General features: G+C 55.8%; 1 protein-coding gene and 1 non-coding gene across 15 annotated transcripts in view; both read right to left on the bottom strand.

Annotated features, from left to right (window-relative positions):
* COL27A1 (collagen type XXVII alpha 1 chain) overlaps positions 1–19471 on the bottom strand; it is a 155378-nt gene that overhangs the window by 94153 nt on the left and 41754 nt on the right. For 6 of the 14 annotated variants that reach the window (XR_014825918.1, XR_014825904.1, XM_084993665.1 and 3 more), the window contains 5 exons: positions 9206–9250; positions 8542–8595; positions 8091–8135; positions 5107–5160; positions 4163–4199 (listed from right to left, as the gene is read on the bottom strand). Coding sequence is in view for 8 of the 14 variants with exons in the window: in XM_084993665.1 (XP_084849791.1) it covers positions 4163–4199; positions 5107–5160; positions 8091–8135; positions 8542–8595; positions 9206–9250 (235 nt within the window). In the remaining 6 variants the exon portion in view is untranslated. Of the gene's footprint in view, positions 1–4154; positions 4200–5106; positions 5161–8090; positions 8136–8541; positions 8596–9205; positions 9251–19471 lie in introns of all 14 variants that reach the window. The other 8 variants (XM_021067868.2, XM_084993608.1, XM_084993644.1 and 5 more) reach the window with 3 other exon arrangements.
* On the bottom strand, positions 5314–5393 carry MIR455 (microRNA mir-455). The gene has a single exon (NR_038577.1). It is a non-coding gene; the product is annotated as a microRNA mir-455 (primary transcript).

The following is a 19471-nucleotide window of genomic DNA, read 5'->3' as shown; positions in this document are numbered from 1 at the left end:
AGGAGAAAGGCAGTTCTCAGCAGGACCTCCAGTCACCAAGAGCCCCAGCTCAAGTCTGAGATACTGGGGACCACACCCCCAGCTCACAGCATCACCAGTGCTAAGAACCTTCACCTGTTTTGGCCTCAGTTTCCCCATTTGGAAGCCACTTTGCTCCCTGCTCCCCACAGGCTGAGAAGTAGAAAGTGTTTGAAGTCAAAACTGAACCACGTGAAAAGCCCTGTCCTGCCCCAGACAGGCACGTGGCCTTGGACAAGTTCCAATTGTCCCCAAGCCACACACAGAGGGAGCTGGAGCCAAGGCTAGACCTTTCCAGCTCTAAGCTTTAGGGTCTGCCCGCCTGACTCGCTGCACAATACCAGCCTTGGCAGGCCTGGCCAGAGGCCACGAGAGAAGCTGTGAGCAGGGGCTGGCCTTGCCAGGCATTCCAGCGGGCCTGACAGTGAAGCCACAGGGCGCCAGACAAGAGGCTTCACTGCAGCATCTTCCTAGGCCCCATGATAGACATGGCTTGGTCTCCAACTGTGAGTGTCACTGCACCATGCCTAGAACAGGCCAGGCTAGCCCAGGAGAAACCCCTTCAATTCCAGGCCAGTTCTATCTGGACCCCTCCTCAGGAAACCCCAACGCCTTTCTCTTCCTAGCAGGTGGTGTGAGATGAGAGCTGTGGGCTAAGCTTTCCTTTGGAGGCTGAAGATGTGAGCACAGAGCGGAGAAGGGTGACATGGAGAGCATCTTGCAGGAGCAAGCAAGGGTCCTGGGTTCAAGCCCTGATTCTGCCACCAGTTTGCTGTGTGATCTGGACAAATTATTGGCCTCTCTGAGCTACTACTGTCTGATAAAGTAGCAGAGATAAGCTCTGCTTATCTGTCTGATAAAGAGGTTGGGCCAGGTCATCACTGAGGTTCTTACAGCTCTGACCGCTCTGATCTCTATTGCCTTTCCCAGCTCCCATCAGCAATAGACTCTCACGCACCTTCTTTCCAAGTCTGACACTGAGGAGGCCGTGGGCACGGGCCTGAGGTTTTGCTTGCTGGACAGAAACGGACTACAGCAAAGTCATCACCAGCCCTGCCAGAAATGAGGCCAGCTGCGATCTGGCACGGGGGCATCCAGCTCATTCTCCTGACATTTCCTCCCGTTAGTAAGTGCCTAGAAATTGCCTGGCCCAAAGCTTTGACAAGAGGAAAACCCATTCACAGGAGGAGCCCCCAATCCTGCCATTCAGATCCAAGGCTCAGGAGCACAATGCAGAGGGACAGCCCTAAGAGCCGCTCAAGGAGTGTGTGGGCCGAGGGACTCAGACTCAGAGGCTGGGCACAGGCGCAGACAGAGCCCTAGGGACTCAGAGATATGAGGTCCTATTCCACACATATGAAATCATATCCGACGCAGCCCTTGCCCATTTGCAGGCCGTGGCAGCTGGACCAGAGTCAAGGAGACTTTCCCAGCTCTCACGGGTACTGCGTGGCCATGGGGCTTGTCTGGAGGAATGTGGGCGGTTCCGCGCACCCACGCCTGACACCCCATTGCCAGGGAACACCCCATCGTGGAGGGCAGGGGGCAATCTTAGGACCTTGAAGCAAGTAGCAGAAACGAGTTGTTAGTGCTGAGGGTTTAAGTCCGGCAAGGCTTCAGAGGGTCTCTGGGCAAATGGCTTTGAAGCCTCAGTTTCCTCATCTGGGAAACAGGTACAACCAACCTCGCCTCCGAGAATCAGTAGGAGAACAGCGTGTGGTTCAAATACCACGCAGGTAAAAGGGCCTCAGAAAATGTTACTTTTTTTTTTTTCCTTTGGTCTGCTTTGGCCATAGTGCTGTCCCCAGCACTACACGCTGGGACAAGAGGTCAAAGCTCTGGCTGCTGCATTTTAACCCAGCTCTGACTCTCAGAAGCACCAGGCCTTGGCCACGTCATTCACACCCTGAGCCTTGATCTCCTCATCCGCAGAGTGGCAGTGCCTGGCTCTCTGTGGGGCTCGCAGGATGGAGGCGGAGCGAATCCCCCACAGGGAGCACTGGGTCATGGGACAGGGCCCCTGTGAGATATTCTAAGTGAGTCAACTCTTCCTACTCTGCAACTTAAACTGTGGGGAAACAGGCCCAGCCACTGGGTCAAAGTCATATGGCCTAGAGGGATGCACAACCACTCATAAAACTACAAATAGAAACTATGACTGCTACTATTTATTGAATTCTTACTAAAGGACAAGTATCAACGATGACCCCATGAGCTCAAAGCTATTATCCCCATTTCTCAGATGGGAAAACTGCAGTTCAGAGCTAGGAACGTTCCTGCCCCAGGGCCTTTGCACTTGCTGTTCCCTTAACCTGGAATACTCTTCCCCAGGTAGCCACATGGTCCCCATTCTCACCTCTTTCAGGGTTCTCAAGATGTGGGTTGGACAACCTGGACCAACTCATCCACCAGCCTGTATCCCAAGTATTCACTGTGCCCTTACCCTACCCCATCCTAACAGAGAGCCCCATCTGACATTCGACCACTCATCCTGCATCTCTTCCTCCATTCAATCACTGTCTGTCTGGCTGGCTGTCTGCCCTGAGAGTGGGAATTTTGTCTTGTTCGCTGCTCAGCACCAAGCACAGGGCCTGGCCCGCAGCACACACTCGATGTCAGTGAATGAATGAATGAATGAATGAGTGGTTCTCCTTGCCCAAGGCCACCTGGCTTAAGAAACAGATCCAGATACCAGCCCCACCCTCCCAGACTCCAGGTCCTTGCCCTGAAGCCAGAAGCATCACATGCAGTTCCTTGTCCTCGTGCAGGTGTCAGAGGTTAGTTCTCAGGCACAGGGGGGCTGTCAGCCATGGAATGGTCTAGGTCTGAGGGTGAGGACCCCTCTCTGTCAGCTCCTTGAGGCCAGGACCTGGCTCTTGCTTGTATTCCCCACTTGACCCCCAGAGAGTCCCCATCCCTGTACTATGACAGGTTAGCTGCCCATGAACACAGCTGCTGTCAACCCCAGAATCACAGACACCCCCCCGCCCCCTTCTGGCCACCCTCGTGTGCTCCTGGCTCCCTCTCAGCTGCCTCTCACATTCTAACTTCCCCCACTGTCCCTTCTCCATCAACCACAAGCCAAGGGAGGCCCAGACCCAGAGCTGAGGATGGTTCCAAGTCTAGGAGCTCACCGGGGGGGGGGGGGGCAGCGGCAGAGCGCCCCACCCCACCAAGGGGGGCGGGGCCTCGAGGAAAGATGCCTATTACAAACCCGGGTCTCCCTCCGCCTGGAAGCGGGACCCTGGGGGTGTATTCCTCCACCTTTCAGAGCCTCAGTTTCCCCTTGAGAAAAATGAGATCACCAAGCGAATGTCACCTCCTGCGCGGCCCCGCCCACCCCACTCCCTGCCTCCAGGCAAAGATTCTAGGGAATCCACTTTCACAGCATTATTGCCAACTAGCGAACCTGAGCCAACCCTGAGATCAGAGGTCCTGGAGAGGAACCGAGTTAGAATCCTGGCTCCATTGTTGACTCGTTAAACTGTGGGCAAGTTACTTCATCTCCCTGTGCCTTGGCTTTTTCTTCCTGATGCCCAGATGCCCAAACAAGGGGAAAAACAACATCCTGCTTCGATGGAGAATCACACCACGGATGGGGGACCGGGGTTCCCACTGAGCCCTTCCTGTGGTCATGCCTCCTGTGGGCCTGCTCTACACCCACCCCCCGTGCCCCTGGCCTTGCGTGTGCACGAGTGCAACGGGTGACACCAAAACAACATGGAGACTGAGTGTTCTCTGATACAGAAGCACGGACACCCAATCTAGACAAGATCCCCGGATCCGAGCAGAGCCCTTAGCATGGACATGCATGACCCAGACAAGAAAAGCCCCGTAGACACAGAACCGCACTGCAGAACAACGGCCAGGCACACAGGGAAAGGCTTCCCCCCCACCAGCGGGGTCTGGAATCCACAGGAACCCGCAGTCCCAGCCAGGAGGCAGCCACTCAGTGTCCTGGCAGCAGGACATGAGGCCCAGACAGCCCCCCGTGCACGTCCACACACTCAAAGCCGAGTCAGGGCAGAGCAGAGAGAAGCGAAGGCTGCCCGGGCAGTGGGCGGAGGGGGCCTCGGGGCCGGCGGGAGGTCAGGTTCACCCATAGAATCTGCGTAATAGACACGGAAAATCTTTACCGGCCTACCCATCTTGCCCCTCTTGCCAGGAACACCAGGCAGACCCTGTGGGGAAAAGAGGGAAGAGGTCAGGACAGAATCTGGCAGGAGACAGCCAGCGTTGCCCCCAGCCGGCCCCTCTGCCGCCCACAAGAGGAAGTCACAGAGGGCCTGGCCTCCAGTCCGCAAACACAAGAGATGCCAGGTATGGGTCCATTGAGTGGATAGTCCTCAGAGGCTGTGGGGCTGGGGCCTGCGTGGACCTGAGCTGGGGAGATTCCTAAAGAAAGCATCCAGTGTCCCCGTATTCAGCAGGTCCTCAGTAAGGGCTCCTTCTACGTCCCTAAGAATCTCTTTACCCAGTCTCTCTGTTGATGAGATTGCAGTTGAGTTCCCAAATAGGGGCTCGGGCAGGGAGGGGATGGAGAGGAAGTTCCAGAGGCTTGTGGGCCGGAGGGTCTCCGTACCGAGAGCAAAAGCAGCCACGGACAACACATAAACACATGAGCGATGTGCTTTCAGAAAAGCTTTACAAAACAGGTGCCTGGTGGGATCTGGCTCACGGGCCATGGTCTGCAGACCCTTGATTGGAAATATGAAATGAGCCTATTTCTCATGTGTTGAAAGCCCTTCAGAAGCTCCCCAGGCTCTCCAACCAGAGTCCCTTTCCTGACCTCGGCCCCTGAGTGCTGTATAACTGTGCCCAGAGGCTCCCTCTGGCCTGACTCCCCCTGTTTCCCCCTTCACACTCAGCTCTTTGACTGTGTCCTTAAACTTGCCAAATTAGCATAAGTCCCTGATTTTGCATGTGCTGTTCCCTGTGTCTGGGAGGCGGCTGCCTTGACTTGTCCCCTGAGGTCACTCGTATTCAACCACAGGACACCTCCTCCAGGAGGGATTCTGTGATTTCTCCAGGCTGGCTCCTGGCAGAGGGGATGGGTGGGTGGGTAAGAAGTAAACGAAGCATACTCACTCGCTCTCCGTCAGACCCTGGCAGGCCGAAGAGCCCAGGGAGTCCGATGTAGCCCTAGGAAAGAGCAGGCAGGAGGTCAGAGGGGCCGAGTGGTGGGGTGCGGCCGGCCGGACCTGGCCCAGCCCCCTCTCGCTGCCCTCCCTCGCCCCGGCTCCTCTTCCTCGCTGGTGGCAGCAGCGGCTCCAGCAGCTCCTCGATGACATAGGCCTTGAGGCAAGTGTATATGCCCATGGACTGCATGGTGCTGGCTTCCACGATGTAGTCCAAAGGCACATACCCTCACGCCAGGGAAGGGCGCGGGCGCTCGCCGGGGGAGGCCCGCCCCGCGCCGGGGACTCCGGGACCTGCAGGAATGAAGCTCTCTGCCGGGTTAGATGCCAGGGTGGCTCCAGGTCCGACCCACCCCCAGGACGACACTGGCAGCTGCTTGTGGCATCTGCAATGCCTCCTCCTAGGCTTTTCAGGCCACGGACGTGGGGCTCACATCCACCCTGGCCGCCTGAACGCTGGCGGTAAAGGCAGCTGTCACCTGGGCATGCTGGTGTCCTTCCAAGCACATGTGCACTGCCTTCAGCCCTCCCAAGGACCCCGTGGACTGGCCAACCTCCTCCTCGCTAAACGAAAGTAACTAAAGGTCTGGAGAGAAAGCTCCACCACCAGTCAGAGGTGGAATCCACTGATTTTTCTGCCTCCCAGCCTTTATTCACGCTGCACCCTCTGCCAAGAAGGCCCTTCCCAGTCCCATGACGGCAGAGAGAGGCTCTCAAGCCCAGCTCTCTCCTCTGGCAAGCACCCCTGATCCCCCCAACCCAGAAGCAACCTCCTCCCTCCACCCCAGGACCATATTTGCACCTCAGCGAGTAGATTGACCACTTTTTCTTCTGTATTTTCATAATCTGGGTCGCCCCTCTCATGTCCTCATCAGCCTGGGGACTTCTCAAGAGCAGAGACCTAGCCCAGGGAGCCTATCACGATCTGTGCTCTCTAGATGTTTGTGAAATGACTGAATAATAACGATAACAGAAGCTAACATTTACTGAGCACAAATTATGTGCCAGGCCCACTTCTCAGTGTTCTGCCGGCATTAATAATGCATTTACAGTGCTCTTACCACACCCTCAGGAAATAGGAATTATCAGTCAGCCTCCTATAGAGTTGAGACCATTCAGGCCCAGACAGGTGAAGTGACTGGCCCAGGGTCACACAGCTAGAATGTGGGAGAATGTGGTATTTGAATTCAAGTCATCTGACTCTGGGGCCCACGCTCCTAACCACTTTACTACACTGCGCCCCACACAAACAAGCACCCAACACAGGTTCACAATCATTTTGGCTTCCCTAGAAGGTCAAGTGGTCATAGAGCCTCCTTCTCAGCATCATTGTAAGTGACATTGACTGATCCTTCCAAGCAGGGCTTAGATCCCAGATTTGCAGGGCTTATATCCCAGAAAATAGGCTTGGAGAGGTCCAGCCATGTGCCCAAGTTCCCACGGCTGGCCAATAGCAGAGCAGGGCCCCAAACCAGTCACCCTGCCCTCAAGCCTGAACTCTGCCTACTTCTTAAACATGAGGCCAGGGGTGGTAGGGTTGGGAGAACAGCTTGAGCGGCCCTGGCTCAGCCAGGCTGCTCAGGGCCCTGTGACCCTGGAGAGGGGTGTGCTGGGGCCAGGCCAGCCGTCTCCCCACAGGTGGCCTCAAGATGCCATGGTGCAGCCAACAGCCAGCAGCCCCAGATGTCGTTAGCCGGTCTCACGCCTCCCAGCCTCCTGGCACATCAGAGACCCGGGCTGAACTGGGAAGGCCTCCTCCTTGGGCTCAGAAAGACCCTCTGGGGTCCCAGCTTGTGGAAACAGCTGGATAAAGGAGGGAGGGGGACCCAGCATCCTAGGACAGGGGCTTCCTCGGCCCTTGCCTGTCACCACCACCGCCACCATCATCTTCAGCACGTCCTGGGAACTGCCCAGCTCCCAGACGCTCTCCTAACAGCCGCCTGTCAGTCCCAGGGATTAGGGCTGAGGCTGCAGCCATAAATAGCTTTGGCTCAGGAGCCGAGGACACGTCACACCCGACCTGGCCTGACCGAGGCCTGTGTGACCCACTTGCTGAGCATTCTTGGAGAGCCAGACAGCCCAGCCCTCAAAATACCTGGGTCCTCATCCCAGCTCCACCTTAGGCGTGTTCTGTGAACTGGGGCCATCAGGTCCCCACCAGGAACCTACTTTCTCCATATAGAGCAAGGATTCCACCAGATCGTTTCTTAGTCTTCCAAACTCTATTTACCCCAATTCAATTCACCCAAACCTTCCCCACCACCCCACAGGCCACCTGGGAGCCCTGACCTGGTGGCCCCGTCTCTGCACTATTTGCTTCCAAATTCCTGTTATCCCCCTAACTGCACTAGAGGTAAGAATGGACATTACTCCCACTGGAAAGATGGGCAGACTGAGGCTGCTGGCCACTCGGGGTTTGTTCTGGGGCCTTGAAGTAGGAGGAGAGCAGATGCTCCACCAGCTTCCAGGCCCAGGCAATGTTCACCCATCCGGCAGCACTGCCCTCCAAAAACGGTGGTCCCCACAGCCCTCAGCCGGGAGCAGGAGAAAGGCCTCTGAGGATTCCAGTGACAGGCAAAGCGGCCCCAGCTTTGGTTCCCTAGGGCTTGGGATGCGCTAGGGGGACACGGCCAGCAAATGCCTGATTATAGCAGTCGGACTGCAGCCGAGCCCCCAGCAGACCTCTGTGGCCAGGTTGCCTGGCCGTGGGGAGCACGCTGGCTCTCCTGGCTCAGGGGTCCAACACCACGTGGCCATCCTGCTGCCCCTCTGCCCTCCAGGGGGTGCTCAGGTGGGAGGGTCTTGGCCCTAGCCCACCCCAGTCAACACTGGGTGGAGGCTTTACAGCCCTGACCTCCCAGCGGGCCCACAGAACAGACAGGTAATGCCCAGCTGGGGCCCCCGGCTGTGTGGCACTTGCCAAGTCCCACTTACCCGGCTGCCTTTGGGGCCAGGGTCTCCTACAGGTCCAGGTAACCCCTGAAACACAGAAGACAGAGCGGCAAGGACATATGGAGACGTTCTACTTGCTGCCAACAACCCAGAGCCAGTCCTGTCCCCTTTGGGCCTCAGCTGCCCCCTCTGCAGAATGGGATGGGGTTATACTCGTGATCCGCAAACTGAGCCCCCAGTTACTCCTGGGTCCCAGGGAGGTGGCTCCGGGGGGAACCCCCACAGCCCCAGAACTCCTCTTCCTCCTGTTTCTTCCTCAGCATCCTTGCCCTGCTGCCTTCAGAGAGGGTGCCTCGGTGAACTCCCCCCAGACAGCCCCCCTGGCAGGTGCAGCTGCCTGGCCCCCCGCCCACCGCCTCCCTCTGCCTGGGGGCACCCGTGGCCGTCTCCACACCACCGCGGCCACAGAGCTTCCAGAAGCCATATACTGCACCTGCCTGCCAGGGTAACCTTTGGCCCCTGGGCTGCCCTCGGGTCCCGGCGGCCCCTGCAAAGGAACAAGAGAAACGTAAGGCAAGGAGAGACCCTGCCCAGCTCCAGGTCTGGGGGGCAGTGGGAGCCCCCGGGCTTACAATGGACAAAGAGAAGGGCAGGAACGTGAGATGAAAGGGGAGGAAGGGGCAGCCACTGGCCTTTGGGGCCCTCAAGCCCACCCCTCTGAGAAACTGGTCAGACCAGCTCCGAGGGACAAAACCCCGTCCTTGCAGCCCAGGGATAAAACATTGAGGAGGCCTGGCTGGCTCTCCCACGCTGGCAGCGGCTGCTGTTTGACTTGGGCCCAGGCAGCCAAAATTCCTGCAAACCCCGTGGCGGCGTGTATAATATCCCCTAACATCGCCCGGAACAGGCCAGCTATTCATGGCTCGAACCGGAGTTGAGTGGCTCGTGCCAACACTGGGCCCGTGTGGACTCCAGCCCTCTCAGGCAGATGGCTGGGGGAGAGGAGGGGTGGGGTGGGGGCCCCAGCAGGATGGGAGGCAGCAACACCGGCTCTGGGGCTCGCTCATGGAGCCCAGCCCAGGGAGGAGGCCAGGGACAGGCAGGGGCTCGAGCCAGGGCAGGCCAGCGGAGCAGGGGGCTGAGGCTGCGGCCCTCACCTGTTCTCCGGGGTGCCCCGCCGGTCCAGGATAGCCCTTGTATCCCTGTGGGGAGAAGAAACCGCATCAGGCTGGGAAGACACATCAGGGCCTGCAGATCGCAGACCAGCCTGCAGTCTCAGCATCACTATGCACTATGGCAGGGATATAGTACGTGTTCAATAAATACTCTCCAAATGGTTACATATGCATGAAGGTTCTCCTTATGGCTTCCTCTCTGCCATCAGTGGTTCTTTTTTTTGGTCTTTTTTTGCCTTCTCTACGGCCGCTTCCTACGGGACATGGAGGTTCCTAGGCTAGGGGTCTAATCAGAGCTGTAGACACCGGCCTACACCAGAGCCACAGCAATGCAGGATCCAAGCCACGTCTGCAACCTACACCACAGCTCACGGCAACGCCGGATCCTTAACCCACTGAGCAAGGCCAGGGATCAAACCCGCAACCTCATGGTTCCTAGTTGGATTCGTTAACCACTGCGCCACGACGGGAACTCCCTGCCATCAGTGGTTCTTAGACCAGAAGACAGCAGGAGGCTGATCACTCCTTGGGCAGGGTTTGCAGGCTGAATCAGGATATGGCCACTGTGAGAGAGTGATGCTGGGTCATGGCCATTCTTTCCAAATCCAGAGAGTGGGTAAGAATGTCGGAAGCTGGGGTGGAGGGATTTTTCAATGGGAGGGGTGGACTGATTAGGCTCTTAAGGTCTGGGCTCACTCAGCCACCATGTGATGCCGAAACCTTCTGCCAGGACCTCCTTATTAACTCTCTATTGGAAAAGACCTCACCCCTATTGACCAAACGTATGAACTGAAATAGCTGCCTTCCTTCCTCCCCTATGGGTCCCAGCAACTGTTCCAACTGTTGAAGGAGGCCACTCAAACGCCTGATTGAGAAAGACTCTGGCAACCTCCCAGTACCAACCTTGAGCCTGTCTCCATGGTCCAAGGCCAGGTCTCCAGGTCAAGAGACTCAAAACAAGTGTGTGCCTTCAGGTGGCACTGGGGCAACCACTTGAACCATTTCATAAGAGTTAGGAGCTGTCTGAAGGGGAAACCCTGGGTTTCAAGCTTCCATCAGCTGAGGGCTGCTATGAAATAAGATAGAGCAGGGGCTTCCATTTCAGACTGGGCGGCCAGGCTGATCTCCGTTAGAGGGACCCCCTCCCTGGGAAGCCCTGCTCTTTCTTGGTCCTGGCACCGTCTCTGGCTTCCTATGGAACTCCGGATGGGTTATTGCGCTTCTCTGGACCACAAGTGGGGGAGTTAAAACTCTGAGTTTCCTTCAGCTCTGGTCTTCTAGAACTCAAGAGTTCAAGGGCTCTCCTGGGGGTGCTAAGATACTAGACTGTACACACACACACACACACACACACATGCATACGCACATGCACGTGTGCAATACTTATGGACCTCCTCCACCCACTGCTGATTACGTGGGATTTACACCCACATGATGGCTTCCAGTCCTTACAACAGCCCGATGGGGTGTGGGGAGCAGGGGTTAAGGGTTAGCATCCCCATTTTACAGAAGAGAAAACTGAGTCTCTGAGAATGGAAACCGCTTGCCCCCAGTTCCCCACCAAGGAGAGGCAGGCTCACACTCACCACCAGGTCACTCTGACACCTGAGGCCACACGGAGAGCCTTACAGTCACCTTGGCCATGTACAAGTCACGCACATACACAAGCACCCACAGGCACACACACTCAGCACCCCCGCAAGCCCCCAGAAAGCGGCACTCCTAATTATAAACAGCAGAACTGGTCTGCTCCAAGAGGCTTGGGGAGTTTACAAGCATTCCTTCTGTAGCTACTCACGCCTCTAGACTGCTTAGCATCTGTAATTATGTCTCAAATCTGGGGCCCATGAGATTAAGGCAACATCGCTGGGTGAGATGCCTCTACTTGGAATGTGTGCTCTTTTCCCCAATGGGCAAACTGAGGCACAGGCCACGGCCAGCAGTCAGCACACAGAGTGGCTAGGATCTCTTGTTTCAGATGCATCTCAGTCCTGATCCCGCTTCACTCCGGGCTAGCTGTATGACCTGGGGTCACCGATGTCACCTCTCTGAGCCTTGGTTTCCCCTTGTAAAATGGGGCTTCAAAGGCTGGAGAGTGGACAGCCTGGTATAATATGTGTGAAGTACTTAGCACAGTCCTGGCACTGAATTAAAGGCTCCGTAGGACTATGAGCTTTCCCATCAGCTTTCGTGGCTGCTATTCATTCAACAAACATTACTGAATTTTATGCTCCAGCACCCTCCTCGGCAGTGGGTAAACAGAAGACAACATCCTTTGCCTTAACAAAGTTTACAATCTAATTAAGGAGATAAAAAAACAAATAAAAGGTAACATCTCAGGGATTTGTTTGCCTGGCTGTACAGTTTCAGTTTTGCAAGAGGAAAAAGTTCTGGAGATCGACTGCACAACATGTCAATATACTTAACACTACTGAACTGCACCCACGAACTTGTCAGATGGTAAACTCTATGTTTTGTTTTGTTTTGTTTTTCTCTTTTTGCCTTTTCTAGGGCCGCTCCTGCGGCATAGGGAGGTTCCCAGGCTAGGGGTCCAATCGGAGCTGTAGCCCCCGGCCTACACCACAGCCACAGCAATGCAGGATCTGAGCTGCATCTGCGACCTACACCACAGCTCACAGCAACGCTGGATCCTTAACCCACTGAGCAAGGGCAGGGATCGAACTCGCAACCTCATGGTTCCTAGTCGGATTCGTTAACCACTGCGCCACAATGGGAACTCCCTAAATTGTGTTTTTTAAGCATCATTAAAAGTAAAATTAAAACAAGAGAGAATGCGTGGCTGTGACTAGTGCTACGAAGAAAAGGGAGCAGAGTTGGAGGACAGAGAAGGGCAGTGTTGGGGAGGGGGTACCGTGACCGCAGGTAGGCAGGCTGCTCTGAGATGAATGTGGTGAGGGAGCTGCACACAGACTTTCTGGGGAAAGGCATTTCAGGCAGAGGGAACAGCAGGTGCAAGAGCCCTGAGGCAAGAATGTTCCTGGAGGAAGAACAAGGCTGGTGTGACTGGGGCAGAATGAGTGAGGGGTGAGGGGTAGAAAGGCGGGGTGGTCAGAAAAGAAGCAGGAGGCTAGAGTTTGCCAGGTGGTAAGATGATAGGAAAGTATGGGAGGGTTTTGAGCAGGGACCTGTCATGGATAGGACGAAGATGCCGCTGCCTCATTGTCCCTTCTCCACCTGCAAGATGAGGAAGAAAAAGCAAAGCCTTTTCCTGTGAAGAGCTGAGGGAAGCCTTGAGCTCTAGGCTGTGTGACTCAGCCCAGGTGATTGCCCTCTCTGAGCTTCTCTCTATCATTCTTTGCCTGCCTCAATGCAATCATGGAACCAAAGCAATCATGGAGCGAGGATCCCAGGATAAGCAGGAAAGGGGTCCGGGGAGCCCCTGAGCATCACCCACTCCTTTGGCTTCCTCTGGAGCCACAAAGAAGCCTGTTAGAAACCAATGCTATTGCAGAATTGCCAGTGAAATCCCAGGAGGAGATTTCAAGGAAAACCTTTACTCGGGATGTAGGTAAAAGGAAATGCAAGACCGTCAGAGACATGGCCTTGACCTGCCCTATGCCTGGCTTGGTACCAAAACTTTAGATATATTAGCTCACCGACAACTTGTGATCACCCCTGAAAGGTAGGAATTCCAATGCACATTTGCAAGATGAGGAAACTGAGGCTCAGAAATATAAAGAAACTTCCCTGAGGCCACATAGCTTCTTAGGGGCAGCAGACTGTGTACATCTTTAACCACCAAACCATGGATGAGACACACTGTTGAGGCCCATGGCCCATCTAGAAGAGTCACAGGGACACCGGAGGAAAGACTCCCCCCCCCCATAGACTCACCTCCCCAGGTCTGAGCTTATGGATCACTGCAGCATCATGAACTCTGGAGTATCCGAGTTGGAAGGGACCTAAGCCATCAATTTGACCATTTCCTTTCTCACTGGACAGAATGAGACACTGAGGCTCAGAGACGGGAAGGGACTTGCCCAAGGCTACTTAGCAAGCTATGGCCAAGCCCAACCTGCTCCCCAGGACTCCAAACTCACAGGGCTGTGCTTTGCCCAGATGGCCATGATTCCTAGGTCTTTCCCAATCCAGAGTATTTTTTAATTTTTTGCTTTTTAGGGCCGCACCCGCAGCATATGGAGATTCCCAGGCTAGAGGACAAATCGGAGCTGCAGCCGCCGGCCAACACCACAGCCACGCAGGATCCGAGCTGCATCTGCAAACTATACCACAGCTCACGGCAACGCCAGATCCTTAACCCACTGAGCAAGGCCAGGGATCGAACCTGCAACCTCATGATTCCTAGTTGGATTTGTTTCCACTGAGCCACGATGAGAACTCCCCAATCCATAGACCTTAAAGGGCCTTGAACAGTGCCATGAACCCCTTTTTTCTTAGCAGACTGGGAGCCGTTGAGACTGTGCACAGCCAAGACATGGGGTGAGGAAAGGGGGGAGCTTCATACCCTTCCTGGAAGCATCTTAACGGTGTTTACTAAGCTAGGGACAGCCAAATAACTTCAAATGACAGGGCCCCAGGACTTGGAAGGATCTAAACCATTACCTTCTCCAGGGCCCCAGCAATTACGGGGCGGGCACTGACCGCAAGGTGGGTCCACGGGCAGTGATTTCCCTGTGGGTGACCAGGGCCTGACTGGGATTAGGGGACGGCAGATGCTTCGGGGGAGTTCCAGGGACCACGGAGTCTGCAAGGGGCCTCTGGCTGCCCAGCAGGCGGGTCTCCACAGGACCCGTGTTTATAATAGAACTCGGGCTATATTTTGGTTTGGGAGCCAGATTAATCATTGCTTACAATGCACAAGGAGAAGCCAGACATCACCTCACTGTTACTGCAGACAGTCTCCCCGTCAGCGGGGATGCTATTTGGGCTTTGGGCAGGGAGGGGAGGGGAGGGTCCCATCCTTGCCTGGGGGTCCTGGGACCAACGCGCGCCAAGACCTCAGCTGATCCTTCAGGCCCCACCTCTGCCTGCGTGAGGTCTCTGCTTCTCTTGCAGTGCAGTGGAGCCCAGCAGCCTTGCTCAGCACTCCCAGGAGCCTTTCCTCTGAACTCCTCTACCACGCTGGCAGCCCACAGGCCACACGTGGGCAAGGCAGTCAGCAGGACCGAGAGCCCCATTCAGCAGAAAGGGCCAGTGAGGAAGAAACACAGGCCAAAAGGTAGAATGCGTCACTACCCCGTCCTCGCCAAGGCCCTGTTCCTCCCTGGACCTCACTTTCCGCAGCTGGCCTCTCAGAGCATCCCACTGGCTCAAAAATTACTGGATTCTGAAATGCGATGCGTGGCTTGTCCAAAAGCACAGCCCCTCACACGACAGCCAAGCATCTGATGCCAAACTCTACCTCAGCGGGTACCTGCTCTGCTCAGAGATAGGGCAGGGCAGGAAAGAAAGTTTCTGCAGGGCTCGTTCACTCATCCAAAGGTCTGCTGAGCCCTAGCCATGAGCTGTCAGCTGTAAGAAGACACCAATGGACAAAACAAACGCACCCTTTACCTTCTAGAAGAGGATACGGGCATTAAACAGATATGAAGAGGAACAGGAAGGACTAAGAGCTAGGAGAGTGCAGGCAGCCTCCCCAAGCAGGTGGCGTGGTAAGCTGAGGCCTGAAGGAGGAGCCACGGTGGAGAGCAGAGGGGCTGCGGAGCTCAGGAGTGGAGGGGATACGGGCCCCAGGAGCCCAGAGCAGCTGAGCAGCGGGGGAGCCCGGAGACGGTTCTCAGGAGGGGCGCTGCATGGAACTGCAGGTGCTACATCCAGGCAGAGCTGGCGGTTCTGCAGAAAGGCAGGAGATTATCTCAGTCACGCTCCCCGCAAAACATCCCCAGATGCTCCCCCGCCCTCTCATTTTGGTACAGATTCTCCGACAGTGGCCACCTCAGGTGGCATAGGGAGGGCTCACGGGCAAGGGGAGGGCTGCAGGAGGGAGCAAGAGGGAGTTTCAACTTGAGTACCAATGTCATTCCATTCGTCACGTCGCCCAGGGACAGCGTGTTAAGAAAGATTCTGAGGCTGCACCAGGCCTGGCAAGAAAGAGCACTTATCGGTGTCGGCCGTCAGCGGGGAGAGAAGGAGGGGCAGGACGGACGCAGCAGCGTCTGTATCTGGCGTTATGCTAAGCCCCCCTGAGGCGACAAAGAGGAAGAGGCCCTCTGTGTACTTGCTCCAGTCTGACGCATGTGCCAAGGACCCCAGCGAGTTGCCCACCAGCCAGAAAGTGCAGAGTCCCAAAGAGGTTGCGAAAATGGGCTGGTGTGCCAAGAAGAGAGGTCTGAATTCTGCAGGGAGGTACTGGGGAGATGCTCTTGGAGAAGATGGCATTTGAGAACAGAATCAAGGGACAGATACAGGAAGATGAGGATGGGAGAGAGAGCAGGCCAGGTGGGGCCCAGCAGAAGCAAATGCAGGGGGGCAGGAAGGCGCAGGACACACGGGACTGGCTGGAGGGAGGGTGTCTATACAGCAGAGTTTCTCCGCCTTGGCACTGCTGACACCTTGGGCTGGATGAATCTTTGCTGTAGGTGGGGTGCCTGTCTCGTGCACTGCAGGATCTGTAACAGCACCCCTGGTTTCTCCCCTTGAGAAGCTAGTAGCGCCCCCTCCCGTTGTGATAACCAAAAATGTCTCCAAGAGTTCTTGTCGTGGCTCAGAGGAAACAAATCTGATTAGCATGCATGAGGATGCAGGTTCAATCCCTGGCCTCACTCAGTGGGTTAAGGATCTGGCATTGCCATAAGCTGTGGTGTAGGTCACAGAAGCGGCTCGGATCTGGTGTGGCTGTGGCTGTGGCGTAGGCCAGCGGCTACAGCTCTGATTGGACCTTTAGCCTGGGAACTTCCATATGCTACAGATGCAGCCCTAAAAAAAAAAAAAAAAAAAAAAAAAAAAAAAAAAAAAGGACAAAAATGTCTCCAGACACTGTTAACTGTTCCTGGGGGCAATTGAGAAGCACTGCTCTCTAGGAGAGAAAGCAGAAGGGTTAGACTAGGATAGCACCTCCCAAGCGCAAATAGCGTCCTGGCAGCCTTCTGGGTTAATGGAGAATGGGAGATGGTTTATCAGTAACTAAGCAGGGTGACTGATGGAATCACGTGGGCAAGACTTTCTTCAGCTCTGCTTCGTCACCATCATCACGATCACTCATTCATTCAACAAATACACATGCAGCAGCCACCACATGCCAACCCTGTGCTGAGGGCTGAGTATATAGCATCTTATTTAACCCTCCCAACCACTCACACAGCAGGAGAGGGACAGAGCTGGGAATCCACCCAGGCATGTCTGACCTGGTCTGTGTGCCTGCCCTGCCCTGGGAAAGGAGCTCAGCAAAGCCCCTCAGCAAGCTTCGCAGGCAGATGCAGAGAAAGGAGTCTTTTCAGGTGGGGAGGGTCCTTTTTACTTGATGGGCCCGTTCTTATTTAAGAAGCTATTTCAATCAGTGTTCTAGAGAGGGAAACGGCCTGAGGGTCAGAAGACCTGAGTTCAAGTCCCAACTTTATTAGTTAGTGACCCCCAGAGCCTATTTCCATTAACCCAGCGGCTCTCAACCTTGACTGCACAGGAGAATCTAGTGCCCGAGTCCCATTTGGACCAACGGAACCAGAACCCCTGTTGGGGGCGGGGCAAAGCTCCCCAACGGGTTCTCATGCACAGTGGGGCTGGGAACAAGGGCTACAGACTTCCCTCTCCAGGAGCCCCTGGTCATCTCACTAGCATTTAACACCAGCATCTGCACAAGGCCTGGTACCTAGATGCATCTTTGCAGAATGACCAGAAGAAAGAATGAATGAATGAGTGTCCGGGCCTCAGTCTCCTCAGCTGTAAAATAGGCATAATACTGCCTAACTGCTGGAGGCCACTGTGAGTTAGTAGCATGACGAGGGACAGTGCGTCTTTTTGTCATGCTAGTCCATCTGGGAACCTCCCCACCAACCCTCCCTTTCCTCTGCCTATTTTTCTCCGTGGTTCTTTTCTTCCAACACACACCTTGTGTTTGCCACTGCTTTTATCGTCTCCTTTCCCCCACCAGACTGCAAGCACTGAGGAAACGGGGGATTCCTGTCTATTTATTCTGCTCAGAGGCTTGCACAGGGCCTGGCACACAATGGGCCTTCAATCCATCCCGTGAAACAGGATGAATGAATAAGGGAATGAATAGGAGTACAGGCGTCCCTCTGAGGTGACATCAAAATTCAATGTGCCGATGAACAAAGGGGACGCTGACCTCACCTCTCACCCCCTGATGTCCCTTCTCCCTCAAGGCTCCCCAGTCGAGATGAGGCAGAAAAACCTCCCAACAGGATCAGGGCAAAGCGGCTACTGTTGTCACCAAAGATGCTCGTGGGAGGAGAGACTGCTGACATACAGTAGGGGCTGCAGGCACAGCTGCCCCCCCCCCCATTGGTCCTCCTCCCTGACCCTCGCCACTGGTCAGGGGGCCCTGTCTTGGGACCTGGGCTCCCCCACGCGCTGGCCACCACCCTCTGCAAGCAGGTGACCCCAGCCTGCCACAGAACAAACGCCTCCATGTTTTGCCTAGGCTGGGGCCAGAGGCACTGGCTATAAATGCCTTTGCCAAATAGTTTTCCTACCGCAAGGAGGCTCTTCCTTAAATTTGGAAAAGATGCTTCGCCCTGCTCAGGTGAGCTGGTTCCCCTGGGCTGTGGGGGCTCTGGGCCTCCTCGGACATCTGCCGAGAGCAGCAAGGCCTGGAACTCCAGGCAGGAACCGATCCAGTCTGTTTTTCCATCTCCCGCCTCCGCTGCTAGACTCCTACCCCCGTGCAGAGTGAGACCACCACCGGCTGCTTTACGAGCCAGGACTGGAAGGAGACTTTTCCATTCACACCTCATCCATCAGAACGTGCTGGAGCCCAGAGGGGAAGTGGGTGGGGAGAGGGAGGCCTTCTGTGCTCTCTGGGCCAGAAAAGACCACGGTCCCCCCGCGCACAGACAGCCACACACTCTTGTCTGGGTCTGGCCCCTTCAGAGCTGCAGTGCAGCCGGCTCTAGCAGCGGAGGGTGGAAGAGAAGGGGACAGGGTGGGAGGTGATGCTTCAAGGTCCCTGTGCCACGGAGACCCTCAGAGAATGGACAGGCTTGAGCCAGGAGATGCCACAGCTGTGCAGATGAGAACCAGATGGCTGAGAGAGAGGGCAGCTGGGGCCACAGCTGGGAGCCAGGGTGGAAGCTTAGGACGTGGCCCTAGATTCATGTATCTACCAGAAAACCCATCAGCAATGAGGGATTTTCCCACAAAAGGCAACTGACCCTGGGCCCGCACTGCCCTCCCTGTTTCTGGAACACCTACTATGCGCAGGCTGGGGCCAGGCTTTGTGGGAAGAGTGACAAAGCAGATTTCCATGTCCTGATTGGTGAGGCTGGACTTGGGGCTGAAAATAATTCAGCTGAAGTGGCCTTAGGGCCCTTGAGCAGAGTGGAGTCTAAGGGATGAGATACCCTGGCTGAGAAGCTGGAGAGGAATCCAGGGGTACTGAAAGCCAGAGTCCCACCATCTAGGAAAACAGTGGACTTTTCCCCAAAGGCAATGATTAGAGAGGTGACTCCCCCAGCCTGAGTGAAACAGGGCTGGGGGTGGGGGTGGAACAACAATAGCTCAGGATGTAAGGAGAATGCATTGTCTCTGTGGAGGATTTCTCTGCAGTCTATCAGGGAGGGATGATAATAGACCAGAGAGGTTATTGACTTGCCCCAGGTCACACAGCAAAAGGTGGAGCTGGGAGTAGAGTCCAGATTCAATTGACCCCAAAGCCCACACCCTCAACTTCCATGCTCCAGGCCTTGCTCCAGGGGGTCTCGGGGAGTGGGGGAGGGGGCGGGTCATGGTCATTCCAGGTAAGAGGAGGTTGAGGCTCTGAGATGCATAGACTCCAGGCCATGCAGCCCGTGGGAGGTGGAGCTGGGCCAGCGGGGGCCCTCCTGGCTCTGGCAATATTCCTTCAACCACCATGAGCACCCCCAGGAGGGCCTCCCCGCAGCAGCCGGACCCAAGAAGAAGGACAGCAAACCAGGGTCACTTCTTGTCACATCTCATTAACCATCGTCGGGGGAACCACCTCCAAGCCAAGGTGCTTCCCGTCCTCAGGCAAGCACAGACCCTTAGAAACCTCTCTCCCCTCCAGCCAACGTCCCCGGTGCCCGAGGCTGGGGCTGGGGACAGGCAGGCGGGCAAGCGAGCAGCACACTGCGC

This window comes from Sus scrofa, chromosome 1 (genome assembly GCF_054392235.1).
Source record: "Sus scrofa isolate SSC_HxYL_T2T_F1_AM1 chromosome 1, Sscrofa_HxYL_maternal_Yorkshire_Landrace_v2.0, whole genome shotgun sequence".
NCBI lineage: Eukaryota > Metazoa > Chordata > Mammalia > Artiodactyla > Suidae > Sus > Sus scrofa.
This window is presented reverse-complemented; position numbering and strand designations above follow the sequence as displayed.